This window comes from Saccopteryx bilineata, chromosome 3 (assembly GCF_036850765.1).
Source record: "Saccopteryx bilineata isolate mSacBil1 chromosome 3, mSacBil1_pri_phased_curated, whole genome shotgun sequence".
Taxonomy (NCBI): Eukaryota; Metazoa; Chordata; class Mammalia; order Chiroptera; family Emballonuridae; genus Saccopteryx; species Saccopteryx bilineata.
In genome coordinates this window covers 17,673,166-17,695,609 of record NC_089492.1, presented here as the reverse complement: position 1 = coordinate 17,695,609, position 22,444 = coordinate 17,673,166, and the positions used below count along the sequence as shown (strand labels likewise).

General features: G+C 41.6%; 1 protein-coding gene across 5 annotated transcripts in view; it reads right to left on the bottom strand.

Annotated features, from left to right (window-relative positions):
- SAMD12 (sterile alpha motif domain containing 12) overlaps positions 1-22,444 on the bottom strand; it is a 392,266-nt gene that overhangs the window by 289,349 nt on the left and 80,473 nt on the right. The window contains exon 3 of one of the 5 annotated variants that reach the window (XM_066265773.1): positions 6,652-6,867. The exons of the other annotated variants lie outside the window; for them this stretch is intronic. Within the exon in view, the coding sequence (XP_066121870.1) occupies positions 6,652-6,753 (102 nt within the window). The 5' untranslated portion in view covers positions 6,754-6,867. The remainder of the gene's footprint in view (positions 1-6,651; positions 6,868-22,444) is intronic. 5 annotated transcript variants of the gene reach the window in all.

Genomic DNA, 22,444 nt, shown 5'->3' with positions numbered 1-22,444 from the left:
GTAATTGGTCTCTTTGCTTCAAACTAGTCTCGCCAGAGCTGCCGAAGCATTCTTTCAAAATGCAAACCTGATCCGCGTTCTCCCAGGCTCAGTATCCTTCAGCTGTTCCCACAGCACACAGGTAAAGCGCAGACACCGACGGTGAATGCAAAATGGTTCCTTATTTCCATTTCTACATCATTTTTGCTAATGCAGAGGAAAAAACCATTGATTTTTTTTTAATACTTCTCCCGTCAACGAAGTCTTTGTTAATTCCAGTACTTTATCAGTTGATCATGCATGTTCTAGGCACGCAATTTAGTAATAAGCAAAAGATGATATACTTGAATTATTTTTCTACTATTTATACCAGTTTTCACATTTTCTTTTCTTACTACATTAGAATCTCCAACGCAAAGCTGAATGATGCTGGTGATAGTAGCCCTCCCTGTCTAGTTCGGTTTAACTGAAACCATTTTAGTGTTTTGCCATTTAAGATGATATTAGTCACTGTCTTGGGTAAGTAGCTTTTATTATATTCTAAAATTTCCACCTATTCCTACTTAACCTTGAATTTGTTCGTGTCTGCTGAAGTTTAGGAAATGCGTTTGGAAGCATTTTAATACAGAAAGTGTATTTTTGCCTTTAATTTGCTGTAGAAATGAATACCATGAGGTCAATTTTCTGACAGTGGATACCTTTCTATTCCTGGAAAATGCCTACTTAGTCACAGCGTGTTATTCATTGACAACATGCAGATTATTTGATATTTATAGCCATCTGATATTGGTCTGTAGTTTTTGATCTTTATACTATTTTGGGGTTTTTTTTTGTGACAGAGACAGAGAAAGGGACAGATAAGGATAGAGATAGGAAGGGAGAGAAATGAGAAGCATCAGTTCTTCGTTGTGGCACCTTAGTTGTTCATTGATTGCTTCCTCATATGTGGGGGAGCTATAACAGAGTGAGTGACCCCTTACTCAAGCCAGCAACTTTGGGCTCAAGCTGGCGACCGTGGGCTTCAAGCCAGTGACCTTGGGGCTCAAGCAGCGACCATGGGGCCATGTCTGTGATCCTGTGCTCAAGTCAGCAACACTACTCAAACTGATGAGTCTGTGCTCAAGCCATTGACCTCGGGGTTTTGAACCGGGGTCCTCTGAGTCTCAGTCTGATGCTCTATCCACTGCACCACTGCCTGGTCAGGCTCTTTCTACTATTTTTTTTAAATATTTTATTTTTATTGATTTTTTAGAGAGAGAGGAGTGAGAGAGATAGAGAGAGAAAGAAGGGGGAGGAGCAGGAAGCATCAACTCCCATATGTGCCTTGACCAGGCAAGCCCAAGGTTTCGAATCGGCGACCTCAGTGTTCCAGGTCGACGCTTTATCCCACTGCGCCACCACAGGTCAGGCCTCTTTCTACTATTTTTTAAAATTATTTTTGCTATTAATGTCATTGTGTCTTCCTTTATAGTCTGGAATAGTGTAGTAATGCTGACATTAACTGCTTGCTGACATGTAAAGAACTTAGTTGCATAATGAACTGGTCCTTGTGGTTTCTTTTTCAATGGTAGACCTTTAAGTTTCTTGTATCTTCTATGATATCTTATGCACATTTTCTTCTTCCTGAACATATGCGTATGTTTGAACTTAGTTTATACAAAGTGAAATTCATTATTTTTGGCATATAGGTATATAAATTTTGGCCAATGACAAAATCATGTACTGACCATGACAGGGGTCTTTCATTTCCTTGGACAAAAAAGGTGGGACTGTCCGAGTGTTAGACACCCCACTCTCCACACTTCTGTGTGCCTGGGGCTGCCCTCAGGCAAAGCGGTGAGAGACAAGTGGAAAAATAATGGGGTCACCCTCCTCTCCCCACCCGTTACTCTCCAACGAGGAAGTTGGACCAGAGGGATCCCTTTTCCCGGTTCTTCTGGCTAGAAACCATTTTCTCTCAAGGTCTCAGGTGCCAGCACCTGTGCTGAAGCCACCCCCGGGATAGGCTGAGACAGAAAAGGAAAAGAAGGAAAGAAAGGGAGATTGCTCCCACACTCCCCAGTGTGCCGGAGGCCCCCTGTCCTGGTCAGAAGTTGAAGGTTTCTTTCTCAACCTCTGTCCATGGACACCTTCCACACAGCAGTGGCGGGGCTGCCCTCCGAGTCCAGCCAGGGCCTAAAGAGGAGAAAACCCAGGAATTTCCCCACTATACTAGTACCGTATTTCCCCATGTATAAGACGCACCCCTTTCCGAAAAATTTGAGGTTAAAAAAAAACTGGGTGTGTCTTATATACAGTGGTTGTAGTTCAGGGGTCCCCAAACTTTTTACACAGGGGGCCAAATTCACTGTCCCTCTGACCGTTGGAGGGCCGGACTATAAAAAAACTATGAACAAATCCCTATGCACACTGCACATATCTTATTTTAAAGTAGAAAAACAAAATGGGAACAAATACAATATTTAAAATAAAGAACAAGTAAATTTATTTATTTTTATTTATTTTTTTATTTTTTATTTTTTTTTTTCATTTTTCTGAAGCTGGAAACAGGGAGAGACAGTCAGACAGACTCCCGCATGCGCCCGACCGGGATCCACCCGGCACGCCCACCATGGGGCGACGCTCTGCCCACCATGGGGCGATGCTCTGCCCATCCTGGGCGTCGCCATGTTGCGACCAGAGCCACTCTAGCGCCTGAGGCAGAGGCCACAGAGCCATCCCCAGCGCCCGGGCCATCTTTGCTCCAATGGAGCCTTGGCTGTGGGAGGGGAAGAGAGAGACAGAGAGGAAAGCGCGGCGGAGGGGTGGAGAAGCAAATGTGCGCTTCTCCTGTGTGCCCTGGCCAGGAATCGAACCCGGGTCCTCCGCACGCTAGGCCGACGCTCTACCGCTGAGCCAACTGGCCAGGGCAAGAACAAGTAAATTTAAATCAACAAACTGATCAGTATTTCAATGGGAACTATGCTCCTCTCACTGACCACCAATGAAAGAGGTGTCCCTTCCGGAAGTGCGGTGGGGGTCGGATAAATGGCCTCAGGGGGCCGCATGCGGCCCGTGGGCCGTAGTTTGGGGACCTCTGTTGTAGTTTTTTTTTTTTACTTGCATTTCTTGCTTTTTTGCGCAGATGAGTTGTATGAATTTTATGATGAATAAAACTTGAGTTCAATAACTTCATGTAATACATTTTTTTTCAAATTTCGGGCCCCCAAATTAAGGTGCATCTTATACATGCGAGCGTCTTATACATGGGGAAATACGGTAGTTTGTCAAGTTCAGACCTCTCATCCCATCTGTCCATGGACTTCTCACCCCATCTGTCCATGGTGTTGACCTCTCAGAGGCCTCTGGTCATTGCTTTGGTGTTCCGTCCAGAACCTGTGGTTGTAACCAGTGGGAGAAATGGGCTTGGGTGGCTTCCTGGTCTTCACCAGCATCAGAATATGTTGTAGTCTCTGTGGTTTTATCACCTTCCTTGTTCCTAATTATATACATTTTTGGCTGTTTCTTTTTCTCAACTACATTAAAAAAAAAGTTATTGATTTTATTGGTCTTTCCAAAGAACCAGGTTTTGGACTCATTTAGCTTTTCTACATGTCAATTTTTTACTCAAACAACTTTAACCCTCATCTTTAATACTTCTTATTTCGACGTTTTATTTTTATGTTCTTTTTCTAAATTCTCAAGACACAGTTTATGTCTCTTTATTTTACTTTAAAATATTGGTGCCTAAGGATACACAGTTCCCTTGAGTTTTTAGCTTTTAGCATGTCCCATAGGTTTTGGTAGAAAATTTTCTTTTAATTGCTCTTTAGATATATTGCTCACAAAAATTAGGGAATATTTCAAAATGAATATGAAGCAATAAAAAAAAAGAAGCATTTGATTCTTTTTTATTAAACAAGAACATCAGAAAAGCAAATGACAAGACAAATAAAGTTGTTTGATTATGCAAATGAGATGCAAACCCAACTTTTATTTCATTGGTGAAAATGCCCTTATACAAAAGACTGAAAGTACTGGAGCATCTGCACGTTCCCTGATCCCCTAATTTTTGTGAGCAGTCTAGTTGATCATTCCAGTTCTGACTTATATTTTGATCCAAGGATAATTTAGAAGGATGTTATTAACACATAATTAAGACCTTTTTTGGTTATCAGGTCAGCACTGATTTCCTTTTTAGAATTATTTCTAATAATTAAATTATGATTAGAAAACATGGCCTATAAATATTTAGGCCTAAAAACATAATCTGTTTTTGGAACTATTCCACAGATGTACAAAAATAAACATCATTTCCCCCCTTCATAGAATAAAACTTAAATATATTCAACTTTGTTTATTATAAGACATAGTTTGCCTGACTCTGGGTGATTCTGAAAGATATATAGCAAGATCACACATTAAATTTTATTAATATCAAGTTCCCTTTGAATTTTAATAAGTTTTCCTCTGTATTTTTCAGTCTCATGTGTGCATTTGTGCTTATAACTAATAGATCTTCTTTTATATTGTGCCTATTACAATTAAGTTATGTCCTTATTTATCCCGTTCTGTGCTTTTTAACCTTAAATTCCTGTAAGTTTGCTATTAAAATTATAACCTCTATTTTTCTTGGTATCTATTTACACATTACCGTAATTTAAACCATTTTTTTCATCTCTTTGATTTAAAAATGCTTCACTGTTGCGAGGGTTTAAGTGACTCTGCATAAAATTATAAGGGGATTTGTCATTTTCATAACAATAAGCAACTGATACACTTAATTCCATAATTTGTATCTTTCACTGCTTTTTATTTATTTTACTTTGCTTCTGTTTTGTTCTTTCTCTTGTTTTTCTTGGCTTAATCGAGTTCCTCTTCACTGCCTGCGGCCTCTGCAGCCTGGTTAAGGTCTAAGTTCTGCCTTTCTTGAGCCAATTAGGAAACACTGAATGGGGACTTAGTTTTAGATAACCTGAAGTTATTGTCATTAATTTTGTCAGTGATTTTAACGGTATTGTGGCTACGTGTTTAAAAAAAGAAGTCCTCATCTACCATTGTTACATTCTAGGATATTTTCCAATGAAATGACAATGTGCCTGTGTATTTTACAATTCCCCAGCATTGGGAGGGGTCTAGACACAGGTGGGCAACATGCAAAACTAGGTATTTGTTGAAATTATTAGGTGCCTGGGAGTCCATTTTACTATTTTGTGTCTGTTTGAACATTCCATATTTAAAAAGTTTAAGGGAGAATCATATTTTTTTTTTATCTATACAAAGGCTTTTTTTTTTTTTTTTTTTTTACAGGGACAGAGAAAGAGTCAGAGAGAGGGATAGACAGGAACAGAGAGAGATGAGAAGCGTCAATCATCAGTTTTTCGTTGCAACACCTTAGTTGTTCATTGATTGCTTTCTCATATGTGCCTTGACCGGGGGCCTTCAGCAGACTAAGTAACCCCTTGCTCGAGCCAGCGACCTTGAGTCCAAGCTGGTGAGCTTTGCTCAAACCAGATGAGCCTGCGCTCAAGCTGGCGACCTCAGGGTCTCGAACCTGGGTCCTCTGCTTCCCAGTCCAATGCTCTATCCACTGCTCCACCGCCTGGTCAGGCATATACAAAGGCTTTTTATATCGTTATTGGGCCTCCTACATGTTGGTATCATTGCTTTCATTAATGTTAATGGTGGTCTCTCTTTGAACTCACAGCACTAGTTCAGGGTCAGCAAACTGATCTGTTAGTATCAGATAGTAAACACTTTAGGCTTCATGGCCCCAAGAGGCAAAATGGAGGACATTATGCAGTTACATGTATAGCAAGAGAGCAAATCAATTCTCATAAATTCTCCATTGGCTAAATTAAAAATATAATAGCAAGAGCTGAGTATAATTTTTGTTATACAAACCTAAGGTCTACTAATCAGAAGAGTGAACTTTCTTTCTTTCTTTCTTTCTTTCTTTCTTTCTTTCTTTCTTTCTTTCTTTCTTTCTTTCTTTCTTTCTTTCTTTCTCTCTCTTTCTCTCTCTCTCTCCCTCCCTCTCTCCCTCCGTCCCTCCCTCCCTCTCTCTCTTTCTCTCTTTCTCTTTCTTTCTTTCTTTCTTTCTTTCTTTCTTTCTTTCTTTCTTTCTTTCTTTCTTTCTTTTCTTTCTTTCTTTCCTTCTGTCCTTTCCCTTTCCTTCCTTTCCCTCCTTCCCACCCTTCTCTCTCTCTCTCTCTCTCTCTCTCTCTATCTATCTTTTCTACCCATCACACTGGTAGAAACGCGGCCCCTCCTCCCAGGAAGCCTCTCCCTGCTTCTCAGAAACACAGCGATGCTCTCTCCTGGGAACTCACCAGAGGATGCAGATGTTGCTGGCATCTTCCCTCGTGTCACTTAAATGCTCTGCGCACAGTATTAAGCTCGTCATTCAGGGAAGGGATTAAGAGCACAGGCTCTGAGGTAAGACTTTCTGGGTCTGAATTCCAGCCGGCTGGCCCATGAGCTCTCCCTAGCTACTTAGCCTATCTACAGGCTCCAGACACCGCGTCTACAGAAAGGCTGCCGGCACCTCTCTACCACACGGGTGGGAAAAGAGGAACGGGGGTGATAAATGCAAAAGCTTTAGGAGAAGGCGTAACACACTGTCAAGCATTTGATGTGCTATTGTTCTTTTCATTTTTTTCCAAATGTTTAAAACCGTAAGCTGATTCTTACCTTGAAAGCCACACAGCAGCAGTCGGTCGGGCCAGGGTCAGGCCAGGGGCTGCGGTTGGCCAACTCCCGCAGGAGCTGCCCTCTATTCTGGGTGCTCTGCATATCTGTCCTCTCTCTGGCTGCCAGGCCCCTTTCAGGGTATTTTGCTTTGCCCACTCAGGACTCTGTTCACCTCTAGTGGTCAGGTCCAGCTGCCGAAGCCCTTTAAGCCATAATCTGGTAAGAGACAGAAGGCACAATGGACCTACGGACCAGCAATGGCTGGGTTGGCATTTCTATTCCCAGATGTGGTAGACATTTCCACATTGACCTATATAGAGTTCCCCCAACTTTGGCATAAAAAGATTGACCCCCCCCTCCCAACCTCCAAAGCTACATGTACCTATATGAATTGTTCTAGCCAATGAATATGAAAAAATAAAATGAAATGCGTCACTTCTGGGTGAGAACATTTAAAGGTCAGTGTGCAAATTCCTCCCTCCCGTCATAGTGACCATTGACTCTTCAGGTAACAGAGCCTCCATCAGCCTGAGTCCCTCATGCAGAGACCTCAGATCGTGGGTGACTGACATGTAATAGAACAAAAAAAGAAACACCTGCTATGTTTCCGTCACTGAGATTTGGGGAGTTTTTGTTTCCACAGGTTAAACCCACCCTACCAGGACTAACAGACCATGACAAGGAATTCAGTTTCCTCGTTGGTCCCTCAGCTGATAAAGCTTGTATTCTGATCACAGAAAAGCCAAGACCCAACCTATGTATTCTTATTCATTATCATAGTTCTTTAAGGGTGGGGGGTCCTCCAAGAGCCACTTTCGGGCTGGTCCTGCCCTTAATCCCAAGATCCACAGCATTCTAAAGACCAAACTTGCGCCGGGAAGCAGGGCATCCTGACATCCCCTGAGGGCTCTCTGCCTTCCCGTCCCAGGCTTGATGTGGCCTCCAGCGTGACCCTTGGGTTCTGCAGTCCAGAAAGTCCCCAGGTGCTCCTGCTCAAGCCAGCGCTACTCCGCTCAGGACAGATGGAAAACAGTTCGGCTGGCGTTAGGGAAGAGGGCGACCGAGACCTGATTCTGTGCCACCATTTCCCCAGGCAAATTCCAAGGTGGCGCTTAGAAAGTCATTTTAATCTGGTCGCTGCCTTCTCTCTAGTGCGGTGTTTCCCAACGTGGGGCCCACGCCCCACAGGGGGGCAATTCGATAGTTAAGGGGGACAATTCGATAGTTAAGGGGGGCAATTTGAAAATGGACTCGACACGACTTTAACTCTTTCGCCCCGGGCCATTTAAATGCAATGCTAGATATCGGTGCCAAATTTAACAAAAAATGCAATTCTTAAATAATTGCACTAAATAATTATTAAGTATAATTTCGTTTGATGAGACCAAAGTATCAACTGGGTGATTGGCGTCGACAAGTAAACTTCGTCCTGGGTTCACCGCGGAGAGTGCCGTCTGCCGCGGGGAACCCCGGATATTTTAAAAACTCGCTAAACAACGCAGTTATTCTCACCTAATTGGCCCATCGCAACTTCTGTAGTGTTTCACATCATTCAGTTGGTGTTAATTTGAAATAAGTGTCAGTCAAAACTGTTGTAAAAGCTCGTTGATTTAATAAATATACATATATATATTGTATAGATATAATTGGGTATTTGATTTTATTTTTATCAATATTAAACTCTTTATTAAGTACTTCTTGCATCGGGGCTAGAAAGCAATAATATTTTATAAATATTATTGGGGCTATAATAGTGCATGCACGACAATTTTAATTTTAGAAGCATAACTTTCCAGAAAATTTTGTCAAGTGGAAAAAATATAGATACCTTTTGATTTGCGGTGAGTGTAGTAAATGTGTTATATACATTTAAATAAATATGAATTTTTAGTATACGCTTACTCTATGTCACATTGAATATATTTTAACACATATTTTAATATTAGTTTTTAATTGATCTTACTTTTATTTCTTATAGCCCATAGTAAAATGAGTGGTGCAAGCCAGAAAAAACTCATCAATATTCGGAGGAATATTTAAAATTTGGGTTCATACCCGCTGTTCATGATGAGCGGATTCCTTTTTGTCTTTTATGCCAGCAATGCTTGACCAATGAATCAATGAAATGAGGTCGTCTTGAGCCGCATTTGAAGGTGAAACATAGTGCTCATATTAATTCAGATTTGACTTACTTTAAAACTTTAAAGAAAATTTTTGAAAAAAGAACAACATTAAAGTCTCTATTTACTGCTCATACTTCAACTAATAATCGTGTTCTTGAGGCTAGTTATCAAATTTATTTATCGCTAAAACTGGAGAAAATCACACTATAGGAGAGAATTTAATAAAACCGTTAATATCAGCATTTCTTAAAACGGTTCTTGAAAAAGATGTAAAAGCTATGCCACTCAGTGACAATACTGTTAGCAGAAGAATAGACAAAATGAGTGAGGATATTGAAAAACAACTTATTGAAAAGCTGAAAACAAGAAAATTCTCCTTGCAAATGGATGAATCAACTTTGAGAGACAGTGAGGCAGTATTGATAACTTATGTAAAATATATTGATAAAGGACATTTTGCTGAAGAAATGTTCTGTAAAAGATTAGAAAGCACCAGTACCTCCAAAGATATATATAATAAGCTAAAAACTACTTAGATGTCAATGATATACCAATGAAAAATATAACATCTTGTGCTGCAGATGGTGCTCCCAATATGATGTGCAAGAAAAATGGCTGCTCAAAATTGATGAAAGATGGAAATCCAGAAATGATTCTTGTGCATTGTGTTATTCATAGGGAAAACTTGGTAGCTAAAAACATCTCGCCTGTTCTGAATGAAGTATTACATACAGTAATAAAGTGTGTTAATGCTATTAAAGCTAGTGCCAAATGTGAGCGTCTTTTCAAGCTATTTTGTGAAGAACAAAATGAAGACCATGTGAGACTTTTACTTCATACTGAAGTAAGATGGCTATCTAAAGGAAACTGTTTGAAAAGATTTATGGAACTGTTTGATACTCTTAGTGATTTTTTAAGCAACAAACCTGAAATGAAGTATCTGTTAACAATAGATGGTAAAGCATTTGTGAGTTATTTAGCTGATATCTTTGAAAAACTAAATATATTAAATAAGTAACTTCAAGGAACAAATAAAACTCTTGTCGATGCAAAAGCAAAGATATTTGGTTTCATTACCAATATTGAGTTATGTCAGAAACATATTAACAACAAAAACTTTAAACAGTTTCATTGGCTCCAAAAATGTGAAGTAACTGATACCGCTTTACTTGTTATTGTCAATCATTTGAATATTCTATCGGCTGATTTAAAAGAAAGATTTTCTGATTTAAAACAAATTGATTTCCCAACATGGATGATGCAGCCAATGTTAGTGGATATGTCTCACATATCAAATATGCAGTATCAAGAAGAACTCGCAGAATTGCAAAATGATGAGTCAGTTAAAGCTTTATTTAATATCAAAGGAGCTATGGCATGGCTTTGTGAGGAAACAGAAATCAAATACCCAAATTCAACCAAATGTGCAAGAAAACTATTGCTACCATTCCCATCTTCATTTTTAGCTGAATGTGGATTTAGTGCTGTAAATGATTTACTGGTAAAAAAAAGAAATTGGCTGGATATAACACAACGTGGAGACTGGAGACTAAAGCTAACCAAATTGGAACCTAATATAAAATCTCTGCAGCAAGCATCAAGCGCAAGGATCACACTAAATTAAAATAATAAATTAATATAGAAAAATCTGTATTAAAATTATTTGGAATTTAAATTTCTGTTTTTCATGATATGTTTTGAAATTTTACTTACTGTGTTTTGTTAACAATTTCATAGTGATTTCTTCCTAGAACCAATCATTTATGTTTATTAAGTGAACAAATCAATTTTTTAATGTTAAAAATTATGTATGTTACATAGGGGGGGGACATAAAAATTTTAGAAAGGTTAAGGTGGGGCATGGCACAAAAAAGGTTGGGAAACACTGCTCTAGTGTCACTGCTCTCAACTTGCCATTCATTCCACACTGGCCTTTGCCATGCAGCCTGCTCTTCAGCCACTGTCTTCATTACTATAGCAATGCTGTTCTCTCACCTCTTCTAGCTGCTCCTCCCCACAAACTCTGTCAGCACTATTCTCAGTCCCATGTTCTTCCTAAGTAATCCTACACTTCTGTGGCATGTGCACGATCATACAAAGCTGTCATCCACCATTTATCTTCCAGTCCTGGACCTGGCATGGTGTCTAGCCCACGAACAAACAACCATTGTCTTTGAGTCCTTTGGAACTCTCGAACCCAGCCAATGAACACACAGGTAAGTCAGACAGCCTTGAACCGACAGCTTTGCGGGAAGAAAGAACATGCGTGAAAAGACAGCTTTTTTCTCCTTGGGAGGGGAGGAATAAAACATGATCAGAACTGTAGCTACTTTGAACATTAACAACTAAACTGTATGTGTCCAACACGGAGTAACGGAGTCATGGTAGAAGTTTGTGGTAGCGCATAGGTATAAGGCATAAACATGACTGGAGCGCATGAGCCGATCCAAATCACTGTTGGAAGTATCTGTGAATTTGTCTTCTGTTCACAGGCAGATTAGAAGGACCTCAGATAAGCTCTCGGCACAGATAAGCTCTCCCCAGGACATACAGTAGGCACTCACTGGGATATTTTTAAATTCATACAACTCTTAATCTGTTCTAGCAAAGGATTAAAAGAAAACACGGATATGTATCAAGGACCTATTATCTGCCAAGCACTCTCCTAAGTGTTTTGCATTTGATACTTTATCCTTCATTATCACTATTTTAAAAATAATGTATTACTTTATGTTGCAGAAGAGAAATTAATAAGAGCTTTACTTAGTTAAATAAGACAATAATAACACAGGGAAGTGTGACTGCCATTCCTCACCCATACATCTAGACATTTGACAAAGGCCCTTATTGTCAAATTTGGCGTAACCCTTCATGTCCCTTTTCCATACATTTATATATAACATACATAAATATAAGTACCTTTTACAAAAATTGGATTGTGTTATTTTTAATGAGTCTACGATTTATTATGATTCCATAATATTATTTGTGGGTCTACCTCATTCATTTAAATCTCTGCAAAAACATTTCACAGAATGAATACATCATGACTGGCTGGCTACCCCTTATTGATGGGCATTTGTTTATTTCCAATCTTTCACTCTAGTGGACACACCATAATTTAACTACTCTCTGGCTGATAAAGGTTGTTTCTAGTTTTTTCTCTACAACAAAATAGTCTGAAACAAGAATCTTTGTACATATATTATGGTGCACAATTGAAGAACTCTTGATGGATTCCTAGAAGTCAAATTGCTGGGCCAAAGGTATACACATTTTATATTTTGAAATTACTGCCAAAATAACTTAAGCAGAAGCTTTACTAAAAACATAATTCCTATTAACAGTATATAAAAGTGCTCATTGTTCCATATAACTTGCTTTTTTATTTTTTATTAAAGGAACCTCAGTCTTCAAAAAATGAATCTTTTTGATTAACGAGATTGAGTCTATAAGTTTATTGTGATATAGAAATTTCTTCTCTGAATTACCTATTTATTCCTTTAGCCTATTTATCTAGTTGATAGCTTGTTTTACTGATTTGTTGTGGATATATGTTTTACTAAGTATGTTACAGATATTAACTCAGTGTTTGCTATACAGGTCACAAATATCTCCTCCTTCACTGTCATCTATGTCTAACTGTGTTCACAGTGACTTTGTACTTAAAAGTACTCAATGATGTGTAAGAGAGCCTTTCCCCTAGATGGCCTCCTGAAATTCCTAAGGCTTTATCATGTTGGCTCTTTAACCAATCTGGAATTTATATTTACGTATGGAATGAAGTGAGGCATCTATTTCTGTCTTTTGTCTTTCTCCCGAAATGTCACCATCTCCATTTTGCTAATGACAAAACTAAAACTCAAATGTTAAGAAACTTGTCTGATGTTTCAGAGGGAGCAAGTGGCCTACCTGAAATGTTACCCACTTGGCCCTTTCCACCAAACCAAGCCATCCCCAAGAGCAACGCATGATGCCTTCCACATTAAAACATTACCTACACTCAGCACAAACAAGCCCCAAAGTGTTGCTCACATCTGCTGCGCTGCTTGAGCAGAGAGGTGTCTTGGCACTGCTGATCATACACAGGTCTGCCTGCCAACATCTGCTCTGCATTTGCTCTGCGATGGAATCACGAAGTCCAGGAATAGAACCCCATTATTATTCAGCACCGACTAGCTGCTATCATGAAAAGGAGGGTGCCTCGTGGATACATGGAACAGACTGACAGCTGTCAGAGGGGAGGGGGGATGGGAGGCTGGATGAGAGAAGGGGAAGGGACTAAAACACACCTATATGTTTATATCTGTATCTATGGCATAGACACAGACAACAGTGCGGTGAGAGTCAGAGGGAAATAGGGGGATGGGGAGAGAAAAAGGCTTTATTCTGGGCGACGGACAGACAATGCAGTGTAGAGATGATGTTTTGTTGAGATATACACTGGAAACCTGTTTGGTTTTGTGAACCAATGTCATCCCAATAAATTCATTTTAAAAAATGAGGATGCCCCTGGCCGGTTGGCTCAGCGGTAGAGCGTCGGCCTGGCGTGCGGGGGACCCAGGTTCGATTCCCGGCCAGGACACATAGGAGAAGCGCCCATTTGCTTCTCCACCCCCGCTCCCCCCTTCCTCTCTGTCTCTCTCTTCCCCTCCCGCAGCCAAGGCTCCATTGGAGCAAAAAGATGGCCTGGGCGCTGGGGATGGCTCCTTGGCCTCTGCCCCAGGCACTAGAGTGGCTCTGGTCGTGGCAGAGTGACGCCCCGGAGGGGCAGAGCATCGCCCCCTGGTGGGCAGAGCGTCGCCCCTGGTGGGCGTGCCGGCTGGATCCTGGTCGGGCACATGCGGGAGTCTGTCTGACTGTCTCTCCCCGTTTCCAGCTTCAGAAAAAAAAAAAAAAAAAATGAGGATGCCTCAAATTGATACCTTCTCAAAAGACAGTTCTATGCTCTCTTGGCTAATGTGGAACCCAAGTTATAATAACCACCTCCTTCTAGCAAGACTCATTTTATAGGACTCTTCAATCACCCTAAGGCAGGGGTCTCAAACTCAACTCATCATGTGGGCCGCAGAGCAAGATCACAGCGTTCGGCGGGCCGCACTAGGTCTACAAAAGGCAACTGTTACGCAACACTTTTCAGTGTCACAAAACGACCAGAAACTGTAGTTCATGGATTAGTCTGTGGGCCGCAAAAAATTGTTCGGCGGGCCACATGCGGCCCGTGGGCCGGGAGTTTGAGACCTCTGCCCTAAGGTAACCTCAAGTTCTAGGGTAGTGGTTCTCAACTACCATGACACAGGTCTCTGGGTGAGGTATATCATTAGTAATTTAAAATTTTAATGAGGTGCTAAAGTTGGCTAGTGCTTTGTGACTGTGCCCTGCCACCCCCTCCCCTAAGTGGATTCAAGGTCATCTTTAATAATGTCATCCTCACTTGCATTCACATATGCTTTCTTTCTTCTTTCTTTCTTTCTTTCTTTCTTTCTTTCTTTCTTTCTTTCTTTCTTTCTTTCTTTCTTTCTTTTTATTAAGTGAGAGGAGGAGAGGCAAAGACAGACTCCTGCATGCACCTGAACTGGGATCCACCCGGCAAGCTCACTAGGGGACACTATACTCTGCCCATCTGGGGTGTTGCTCCGTTGCTCAGCAACTGAGCTCTTCTTATTGCCTGAGGCAGAGATCATGGAACCATCCTCAGTGCCCAGGGCCAACTCACTCCAATCAAGCCATAGCTGAAGGAGGGGAAGAGAGAGAGAGAGAGAGAGAAGCAAGAGGGGGCGGGGTAGAGAAGCAGATGGGTGCTTCTCTTGTGTGCCCTGATCAGGATTCAAACCTGGGATATCCACATGCCAGGCCGACGCCTTACCACTGAGTCAACCAGTCAAGACCAGCATATGTTTTCTGGGTGGAAGAGAAATTTTATATAGCCATAAGCCTGGGTGTGTACACATGGTTATGTTAGTTATGTGAAACCATCCCTATTGTTTGCCAAGTTAGATGGCAAGTTAAGAATTACAGAGACTGTGTCTTTCACTGAATTCTAAACATAACATAGGAGCTCACCAAGCTACTGCTGTGGCTACATCAGCACTTGTTTGCTGCTCCATAAGACTGCACCTTGCAACTGGCCATGCAGTAAGTGTGCACGTGTGTTCTAGTCCTTGGTCCTTGAAAACTTGATCTCAAGCCAAGGTTAGATAAAGTCAAATAATGAGGTAGAACAGAGACTGGTTGAGGGGTGAGCATGAGGCTGGAGTGGGCCAATCAGGAACCTTCTTCCAGAAGTTGAAATGACACAAGTCTTCTCAAACCTCAACTAGCAGAGACCTATATGCCTAGAGCTATAAGGAGCTCTCATTCTCAGAGAATGAAGCCAACCAGAGAAAGTACCATGTGGTGAGTGGAATATTAGGTGCTATGGCTGTGTTATCTCACTAAATATTTCCCACCATCCAGGGAAGCACACAACTATTAAGCCCATGTTTCTGAAAAGGGAGTTAGAACTCTCAGTTGCTGTCCAGTCATATAATCAGCAAATAGAAAAGCAGAAATTTCCGTCTAAGTCCCTCTGGCTTGCCCTCCAGGAAGGTGTACCCTGTTTTATAGCAGTGGCCCCGTTATCCATGGGGGTATGTTCCAAGACCCAGTGGATGTCAGAAACCCAGAGAGCACCAAACCCTATATATATAATATAATACTATGTTTTTTTTTTCTATACCTACATACCTTTTCACTTAAAGGTAGCACTTTATGGCTTTTCTTTTTTTTTTTTTTTTTTTTTGCATATCTGAATGACCAGCATCACTACTCTTGTGTTTAGGGGACATTGTTAAGTAAAATAAGGGTGACTTGAACCCACAAGCACTGTGATACCAGGACAGTACATCCGATGACCAGCATGGTTAGTAAGTGATTAATGGGCGGGGAGGCATATACCATGTGGAGACTGGACAAGGGGGTGAGTCACATCCCGTGTGGGATGATGCAAGATTTCATCACACCACTCACAGCGGCATGCGATTTAAAGCGCATGAATTGTTTATTTCGAGAATTTTCCATTTGATAGTTTTTTGGGGAAACTATGGTTGACCAAAGTTAACCAAAACCACAGAAAAGCGAAACCACCAATAAGGAGGACTGCTGGGTATGAATTTGTAGCCGATGTGAAAATAAACTCCTGTCCCTGAGACTCGGGCAAGTCTCTGGGCATTGGTTGACTTTCAGTGCTCTTAAGCTTGGGGTCAAGCGAATTTCATCTGTAAAGAACCAGAAAAGTATTGTCAGGTTTGCGGGCCACACAATTTCTTCCATCAAAACTACTCAAATCTGCCACTGTGGCGTGAAAGCTCCCCCAGACAATATGTAAGTGAATGTGTGTGGCTGTGCTCCGATCAAACACTATGTACAAAACAGGCCGTGGGAAAAGGCAGGGGTTAGCCTGTGGGTCACGGTTTGCTCTTCTCAGCTATTCCCCACCCTGCAACTAGACTGGAAATTCCTTACAGACAAATCCCCATATGTCAAGTACCTCTGTGTTGTTTTATAATTTACCCGTGACTAAACACACACAAATATACACTTATCTCAGCAACAGACAAACTGCAGGCACAGAAGTGTACTCAGTAAGTTGAAGTACATAAATGTACTCAGTAAGTTGACATGTTAACTCATAATGACTTTGGGTATTTTGATTCTTGAAGATGAATGCTCCACATAGCCTAATGGCGATGAATTAAAAAATGTTAAGAGCAGGCAATGCTAGAGGGAGGCATATGTTCTTTGAAAAGGAGTGGTCTATTTTACTGCATTCATGACGGGAAGAACTACTAAGCTAGTGAGTAACAGACTACCTGATTGGATGAAGAATAGTGTTAAATACTTCTGGGCAATAGCAAGAGAAGAAAATACTGCATCAAAAAGATCCTCTCTTTCTTTGAGGGGTGTAGATACAATAATGTCATCTCATTTTCAGTGGGAAATATCATCTCATTTTCAGACTATATCTATTTACAGGAATTTTCCAATGCCATTTATTTTTTTAATTTTATTATTTTTTATTATTATTAAATGTAATGCAGTGACATTGATAAATCAGGGTACATATGTTGAGAGAAAACTTCTCCAGATTATTTTGACATTTGATTATACTGCATACCCCTCACCCAAAGTCAAATTGTCTTCTGTCACCTTCTATCTGGTTTTCTTTGTGCCCCTCCCCTCCCCCCCACCCTCTCTCTCTCCTTTCTCACCCCATCTCCCCCACCCCCCCACCCCTGTTACTATCACATTCTTGTCCATGTCTCTAAGTCTCATTTTTATGTCCCATCTATGTATGGATTCATATAGTTCTTAGTTTTTTTCTGATTTATTTATTTCACTCCGTATAATGTTATCAAGGTCCATCCATGTTATTGTAAATGATCCGATGTCATCATTTCTTATGGCTGAGTAGTATTCCATAGTATATATGTACCAAAGCTTTTTAATCCACTCGTCCTCTGACGGACACTTGGGTTGTTCCAATGCCATTTGTTTTTAAAATTAAATCACTTTTTGAATGCTTTAGGAAATACCCATGAGGTAACAACAGTCACTACAAGTATAAATTATTCCCGAAAATACTGTGCTAATGAAAGAAGACAATATTAGATACACCTTTTTAAAGCCTGGTTTCTCAGGGAACCCGCATCTAAGGGCATTTGGAGAAGGAGGTGGCACTGTCACCTCAGCTTCCAGCATCACTATGGAGTACAAGGGAGTTTTCTCAGGTCTACAGAATTAAGATATCAGAGAACAAAACAAGGCAAATTTTATGATGCTCGCTTTTCTGAGGTTACTTACCCAGATCCAAGTGAAGGTTAATTTCCCAGCCTACATACATTTGGCTAATGATAGGTTGCCTGTAAATACCATTTAACAGCATGCCTTTTATTTCTACTATGAGGCATACTTTGCCCTTGAAGGACAGAGTATTCTTGTGAGTAATCCATATAACAGAACCATGACTTCTTCAGGTTGCTTACATTTTCCTTTATACTCTTCAATACCTGGGCATCTTTGTACCAGGTTAGGAAAAAGGAAGCTAATGACAGAAAAAAAGGAAGAAAAAAAAAGGAAGGGAAGAAGTGAGGGAGGAAACAAGGGGGCAGGAGGAGAAAAGAGAAATAGCAGAATAAGGAGAGAAGGTGCTCTAAGGTGAAGCGTGGTGACTATAGTTTGAAGAGGAGTAAGTTCTGGGATCTATCACACAGCATGGCAACCATAGCCATCTGTATTGTACACTTGCCTGTTGCCACAGAGTGAATTTTAAGTGCTCTCACCACAATAAAGAAATGCTCATCATGTGCTGTGACTGAGGTGTTAGCTAACCCTAAGGTGATAATCATTTTGCAAGGTATAAATGTATTAAATCAACACTCTGTACAACTTAAAGGTATAAAATATTATACGTCACTTATATCTCAATTAAGCTGGGGAGAAATACTGTGTGACAAAATTGAAAGTTGCTAAGAGAACAACAGATCGTACATGTTCTCACCATTCACACACACAGTGTAGCTAACTATGTGAGCTGATGAATGTGTTAACTAACTTGAGTGTGGTAATTATTTCATAATATATACATACATCAAACCATCACATTGTACATCTTAAACTGACAATGTTATATGTCAATTATGTGTCAGTGAAACTGGAAATAAATAAAATGTAAGACATTACTATTTTTTAACTGGGAGGGCAGGTGAAAGGAGGGAAAGAAAAAAAAGAAAGAAAATAATTAAACAGTCTAAGACTGAAGAAAAACGGGCTATCCTGTAGTCCTAGCCCCTCCCCCTCAGAAAAAGCTAAAATGACAGACCCATGAATGGTCTGTCCCATGTCTAGAACCTTGTGGATTTGCTTCCTCCCGCCTTCATTTTGCCCATTCCCCAGTATCTATGCGTTTAGTCCTAAGCTCACCTTTCTACACTCATGACTCCAACTGAACGTTCATGTGTGCAACTTCGAATCTTGTATCTCTATCACTGATCCATCTCAATACCAAACAAGTACTGTACATAGCCTGAACTAGGTTATATGATGGTTCCTAGACCCCTGTCCTTTATAGAGGATGGAGAGAGAGTGCCTACATACATATACGTGTGTGTGTGTGTGTGTGTGTATATATATATTATATATATATATATGATATATACACTAAGGACAGAAACACACTGCCAACTAAACCACAATACACAGGCCATTGTAAGATGCCTCTCAATTTCAGAAATGTTAAAAGTTTTACAAAACATGCATCTGAGAATTGACGAAATATGGTTAACCTATGTTAAGCACCCACTGTGGTCAAGGTTCATCCGTGGTTACATGACTGGAAACTGAGATTAAGTTCTCTGAGTTAAACAGCAAAGAGGGCTCCTAACTCTAAAGCCAGGTGGTGCTTTGTGGCACTATTTCTGAACTCAGCCCGGGTACTGCTTTTATTTACCCCACAGAGCTGACGTGAGCAGTCGAGGTCCAGGGCTGGAGCTCAAGCTCTGCTGGACAGCTCTGCATGCAATACATGGAGAACGTTCAGAACCAGGCTTGGCCTAAGTAAGCTCTTGACAAATGCTATCGCTCCTGCCACCACTCGGTTGGCCGTGCAGCACGGGAGCTGAGAAGTAACTGCTACCAAGTGTGATGAGAGGAGCAGCAGTGATGAGGGTGCTGTTGGAGCACGGAACACGGGCTCACCTGCGCCTCAGGTGGTCAGGAGGGATCCCGGACTATGGGGCATTGCAGATGAGACTTGAACAATGCTGAGCAGCTTTCAGCTACCAAAGCAAGGGGTAGGGGGGAAGGATTCTGTAAATCCCGGCCCGACAGGAAAGAAGAGCTATGCACTCTCCTGCTCTTAACCAGAATAATGTCGTCATGTCAAACAATTCTTTCCAACAGCCCACACCCACTGTCTGTTTGATTCCCACCAGCTAGCAAGGTGTCCAGATGAGGCGCATTGGGCGGGAAAGCAAGCTTAAATCAGGGCACAGTTAAGGGAACAGGTGATCAGATCTGCTGGCATGGCTGATGGCAATGGAGCAATAAATCAGCCCTGCAAAACACTGCACATTTGAACGTGCAATTGCTCTTATTTCTACAGAGGACTGTTTTAAAGACGGCAAGTGAAATGCTGAACTAACTGGCAAGCCCCTCTGCACCCCCAGCCCCTTCCACTTAGGAAGCTCAGCGGGTAACACACTGGGGAACGGCTTGAGCAGCCAAGGCGATGACGTCAGCCTGGCAGTTCCGCAGCACCGGGTGGGACAGGAGGAACGCAGTGACAGACTCAGTGGGAACCGGGCTGGCCAGCTCCTGGCGCCGGAGAGAACAGAAGGCTGCACTGGTTTGCTTTGCAGTAGGCCTCCCGGCAAACACAAAACTGAACTCAGGCATTTCGTTAGGGCACAAAATTTTCCTCACCCAAGATCACTGAAAGTCCTTTTTCTCTTCTTTCCCTTTTTCAGATGACCAAAGTGATGCTGAAAAAGAATGTTGACAGGATACACAGACTTTGTCTTGAGACTCATTCAGCAGGAAAGAGATAGCAGCCCCGAGCCAGGTAACGGGCTGGCACAGAAACGGCAAGGATTCTGGCTCTAATCCATGAGTATGGAAAGACTAGCTCACGCCTGCCCACTTGGCACTGGGGAGAGAGCTGAAAAGACCGTCTTCTACATATTGTCGGCACTTCCTCGGCAAACGAAGACGTTCAGCAGACTCTTGATTCACACACATCAGAAACACCCGAAAGCCTGCGGAAAGTCTGTGGGCATCCTCCTCCCTGCACCTGGCACGCCCATCCCCGACCTGCCAGCCGGCTCAACAGTGACCTCAGTGAGGCTTCTCCCAGTGTCCCCAAGACAGAGTGAGTGTCTCTCCTCTGTGTCATCCCAAGCCCGGTCCCTACTACATACTTCTGTTGCTGCAAATGAGACACTGGATTGTGATTAATCATTTCTACTTCTGATGCCCCACTGGACTGGAAACTACCCAGGACCACAGTCCCATGCCCTTCACCCCAGGATCCTTGAACCGGGCATGGTACCAGCAGGGTGTGCTCAACGCAGGTTGAGCAAAATGTGAACTGAACAGCACTGCCCTGCTCCCCGCTAAGGGAGCTGTCTTTATGGATCTTTATGGGTCTCTGAAACCGCGGCACGAGAGCACATCGAGCCCAATTCAGAGATTCGTAGCACATGGGCCCCAAGAGTCGTTCACTCTATGTTTTGCCAGATCAGCCTAACACGTGTTTGCTTGCTATTTTTCTTTAAAATGATTCTTTTTGTTAGTTGTCACTTTGCCTTAAGCCACAGTAACCAGGAAGCCATGATTTTGTGTGCTAATTATATCTATACATATATATATATTTTTCTCAACTATGCAAGAAGGTATTAAATGATTAAACTCAACAGTGTTTATGTACATAGCACCCCCAATCCTCCGGCACAGCATGATAGACGGGTTCCTGTACCTCAGCTTAAGAAATCCCGGATTAATAAAAATTCAAGCTGAAAAGGTCATTGGCATTGCCAAGCCCCAACTATTCAGACACAGCTCAGCCCAGCGAGGTCCCGGAGGATCCTATTTTGTTGTCAACTGATGAAATCCCTCCGTGGCAGAGACGGGACAACACCCAGCGCACCAGCTCCATCGTTGAATGTTTTGACAATTGGGACCAAACATGAGAAACAAATAAAGCTTTCAAACGTGACACCTAAAACGTTATTGAAAAATTTTTTTCAATATACTTTTTAAAAATAGCCTTCTATTAAAAAAGACTGACTAGAAAATAAAACAAGGGTGCAAAGGACATACTACTTTTTTCTCCTTCCTAAGTTAACTTACAATGTGGTCACCCACTGTACTTTGTAAAGAGAAAACAAGTACGCCCTACGTAATGGTAAATTTTCTGTTTCAACCTGAGCAGGCTACGGAACCCGGTGGTTTGGCCCAATAGTAGTTAGTACCTCATGCTACTGGGAAAGTGTTTCTGTACTATTCAGTCAGTTGACTTTAACTAGAGCAGATTATCCTTTGTGATGATTAACTTTCTGTAGCGTTGACTGGATGACAGGTGCCCAGATAGCTGGTTACACATTATTCTGGGCGTGTATCTGTAAAGGTACCTTTCAATGAGATTAACATTTGAATCAGTAGGCTGAGTAAAAGCACACTGCCCTGCCTCATGTGGGTGGGACTCATTCAATCAGCTGAAGTTCTGAATAGAATAAAAAACTCTGGCCCTCTGGGGAGTAAGAGGAAACCTTTTCCATCTGACTGCTATAAACTGGGCCATCCATCTTCCCCTGCCTTTGGATTCAGACTGAAACCCCAGCCCTTCCAGGATTGTGGAGCCTGCCGGATTGTGGATGGGAGCTGGACCATCGGCCCTCATGGACTCCAGATGGCTGACTGCAGATTTTAGGATTTCTCAGCCTCCGTAACTCTGTACAGCAGGGGTCCCCAAACTTTTTACACAGGGGGTCAGTTCACTGTCCCTCAGACCGTTGGAGGGCCAGACTATAAAAAAAACTATGAACAAATCCCTATGCACACTGCACATATCTTATTTTAAAGTAAAAAAACAAAACGGGAACAAATACAATATTTAAAATAAAGAACAAGTAAAT